General features: G+C 54.0%; 1 protein-coding gene across 1 annotated transcript; it reads right to left on the bottom strand.

The window, feature by feature from the left end:
* Positions 1-639: 639 nt before the first annotated feature.
* On the bottom strand, positions 640-2475 carry GUITHDRAFT_106250 (hypothetical protein; the record flags this gene model as incomplete). The annotated part of the gene is made up of 1 exon (XM_005835098.1): positions 640-2475. One exon carries the CDS (start codon positions 2473-2475, stop codon positions 640-642), a length of 1836 nt encoding a protein of 611 aa, XP_005835155.1.
* Positions 2476-3286: the final 811 nt, after the last annotated feature.

Here is a 3286-nt window from a genome sequence, read left to right as displayed (position 1 = left end):
AAAAAAAAAAAAAAAAAAAACAAACATCCAAAAAATAAATCCCTAGATCCCACCATCCTCGATCCCTCACTCGCTCCCTCGCTCCCTCGCTCCCTCCCTCTCCCTCCCTAGCTCCCTCCCTCCCTCCCTCCCTCCCTCCCTCCCTCCCTCCCTCCCTCCCTCCTCGCTCCCTCCTCGCTCCCTCCTCGCTCGCTCGCACCCTCCCAAGCACACCATCATAACTTCCCCCTCCTACTCCTGCCTCTCCTCCTCCTGCCTCTCCTCCTCCCTTCGTTCCCCTTCCCTTCCCCATTGTCGCTTTTCAAAGTTGCTACAAATCCTTCCCGCCATTTCGCCACTATAACCCCACCCCATCTTCGATCAATTCTTTTGTGTCGATGACAGGGTAGGGGTTGTATGTGGTCTTGTTTCGGGAGCACCAGGAGTAAGAGCAGGAGCAGGAGAAGGAGCAGGAGCAGGAGCAGGAGCAGGAGCAGGAGCAGGAGCAGGAGCAGGAGCAGGAGCAGGAGCAGGAGCAGGAGCAGGAGCCAGGAGGAGGAGCAGCAGCAGGAGGAGGAGCAGGGGAAGGGGCAGGGGCAACGAGTAGTGGGTCCATGGGCATCAATTTCATTATCATCATTTGCTATCCCACACCCATCCTCATGTTCCGAGGATGTTTCTGAACTCTACATACCGCTGATGACCATAGCAGGACTTGAGCTGGTGGAAGGACCACAGAATGCACTGCAGTTCGCAGGTGTGCCAGGGCTTCGACACGAACCTCAACTTGAGCATCAGGTCCCGGTAGCCAGCAGTCTGCCACGAGGCATGGTCCGGGTCGAGCCTGTTCTTGACCCTGACGATCTGAATGTCGGGGTCCTGTTGCAGAAGGCGAAGACAGGTTACGAGCGCCTCTACGTCGTGGAAGATGATGGACTGCCGAGCGACGTCAGTGAGCTTGTAGACGTCGCCCGAGTACGTCCGGACGATCTTCTCCACTGACCTCCTCCTGCTCTTCAGCGATGCCCACTTGACCCAGAACAACTCCAACGAGCTCTGGTGGTGGATCTTCATGTAGTGTATGCCCCCGTCCACTATCTGAACAGGCAGCATCCCTCCCGACCCCGACGCGACTTGTACCACCTTGCTCCTCAGCAGCGGAAGCACCTCACGAGCAGCATCATAGAGGTCATCGAGGTTGACCTCAAGCTTCTTGCTTGTCTGAAAGTCTCTCTTGGAGTACTGTAAGTAGTCCCCTTCGATCGTCTCCTGCACAGCATCCACCGACTCCAGCAGCTGCAGGATCTGCTCCTTGCTGTTGGCAGCGACAGCCTCCCACACCTCGTCGTAGGCTTGTTTGTCCTTGAGAACCAGGGAGTGGGCTTGAAAGGAAATCGCGACTCGGTAACAGATAACGTACACCGGAAACACCAGGATCACAATCCCGTACAAGCCAAGGCTGATAGCGGGCGAAAGAAATCCTCGGTGATGGTATCCCGCCAGGACGATTGCAGTCAGAGTCAACATAACACCTGTGTTCACAAGGGAGGCCAACAGCTCCTCACGCTTGACCTTAGCCAGGAAGCACACTGTGAACACACCATTGGCAAGGAGCATCGCGTGATAAGTGATGCTCTTGTCTCCGTTGGGTGGAGGCAGCGAAAGTTCTACACCAAGCAACAAGCATGTCACTGCAAACCTCGACATCCCGAAGAACTTCATGATTTTCTTGCCCCAAAGCTCTCTTCCAAGCATTCCACAGAACGCCACTGTTGTCATAGAAATCCCTGTGATCAAGGGATGCAGCATATGCAGGTACTGCAGGCAGCTGGGCTTGTTGCTGAACTCGTGCAATCCAACCTCCGTAGACCTAGGACTGAACCGCCCATGGAAGTAGATATGCCTTGAAGCATACGTCATGTAGGACGACGAGCCAACAACTTTCCATCTCATCTCCGTTGCATCGTGATCTTCAAGGTAGAATCTTACTGGAAACTTCGTCCCCCTTGTGTGGTTCAGCATCCAAGAATTCCATCTTCGGCTTTCGCGGCATTCAATGATCAATGAGTTCTCTTGTTGATGGTTGACACAACCATCCATCACCGGTCTCCCCTCCAACAGCAACAACACGCCGTTCACATTGGTCACGGCTGCGCATGCTTCACCCTCCAGTTCAATGACAGTAAACCGCAATCTTCGGCTGTTCTCAATGCCATGGCTGGTCGAGTGCAAGTAGTCTTGTACGGTCTCCTTCCAGGCGAGAAATGCGATCACCAGAAAGAATGCTTGGACGCTCGCTCTGGTCAGGGAGGTAACGATGGGTTGCGAGGAGTAGAACAATGACGGGTAGCTTGCGTTGATCACAGCGTCTTTCACTTCATAGAGCTGCTTGTTCACGCTATCATTCAATTGCTTCTCTAACTCAACACTGTTCTGATAGAATCCATTCCTCAGAACCGAGCTCCTTCTTCTGCGGATGTAAATGCTGGACGCCATCGGGTTGTTTGTATCCTGAATTTCATGATCTCGGTTCGTGTTAGATGGCAAAGAGGCTGAATTTTGGTGAGATATGATCGTTTGACGCCTGAGTGTGTTGGCATAAGGCGCAGGGAAGTTTGAAGAAGTCATGACCAGTTTTCTGACTTGACGTGTTGCAATCAACCCTTTCTGTCTGTTCGGCTCCGTAATTGTTTCTTGCTCTCTCTGTCCATCGATGAAGAATATGTTGAGCTTACCGTTCTCCTTCCTTTCGTCAGCGTCTTCTTCCGTTCCCTACTTTCCCCCCCTCCTCTCCCCCCTCTCTCCTTCCCTCCCACCTGCTCTGTCTGCACTGATGTCCACTCCCTCTCTCAGCTCCCCCTCTCCTCTGACCTCCTCTCCTCTCTCTCCCTCTCTCTCTCCCTCTCCATCCTCATCCCCTGCCTGCCCTGGCCAGGCATTCCCCCAGGGTCCCATGACAGTGTACCCCTCCCTTCTCATCCCTATCCCCACCACCCCTGGTATCTTACGACTGCTCGGAATCGGTAGGGGTCCAATACTAGGTCAAAAGGGGGGTACCTTGATGATCCAGGGTTCTTGTGAAGTTGACTGAAAAGCTATTTACTCAAAGTTAAGTTAAAAATCAGTACGACTCAAGAGTTTACCGGGCCTCCGGCCCGGAGCCCGGGTCATGCCAGACACTAGATGGGATCATATGAAGCCACCTCCTGCTCCTGCTCCTGCTCCTGCTCCTGCTCCCGCTCCCGCTCCCGCTCCTGCTCCCGCTCCTGCTCCTGCTCCTGCTCCTGACCCTGACCCTGCTCCTGCT

Source organism: Guillardia theta, assembly GCF_000315625.1.
Source record: "Guillardia theta CCMP2712 unplaced genomic scaffold GUITHscaffold_23, whole genome shotgun sequence".
Taxonomy (NCBI): domain Eukaryota; class Cryptophyceae; order Pyrenomonadales; family Geminigeraceae; genus Guillardia; species Guillardia theta.
Note: the sequence above shows the minus strand (reverse complement) of the source record. Positions and strands in the feature narration are given on the sequence as shown.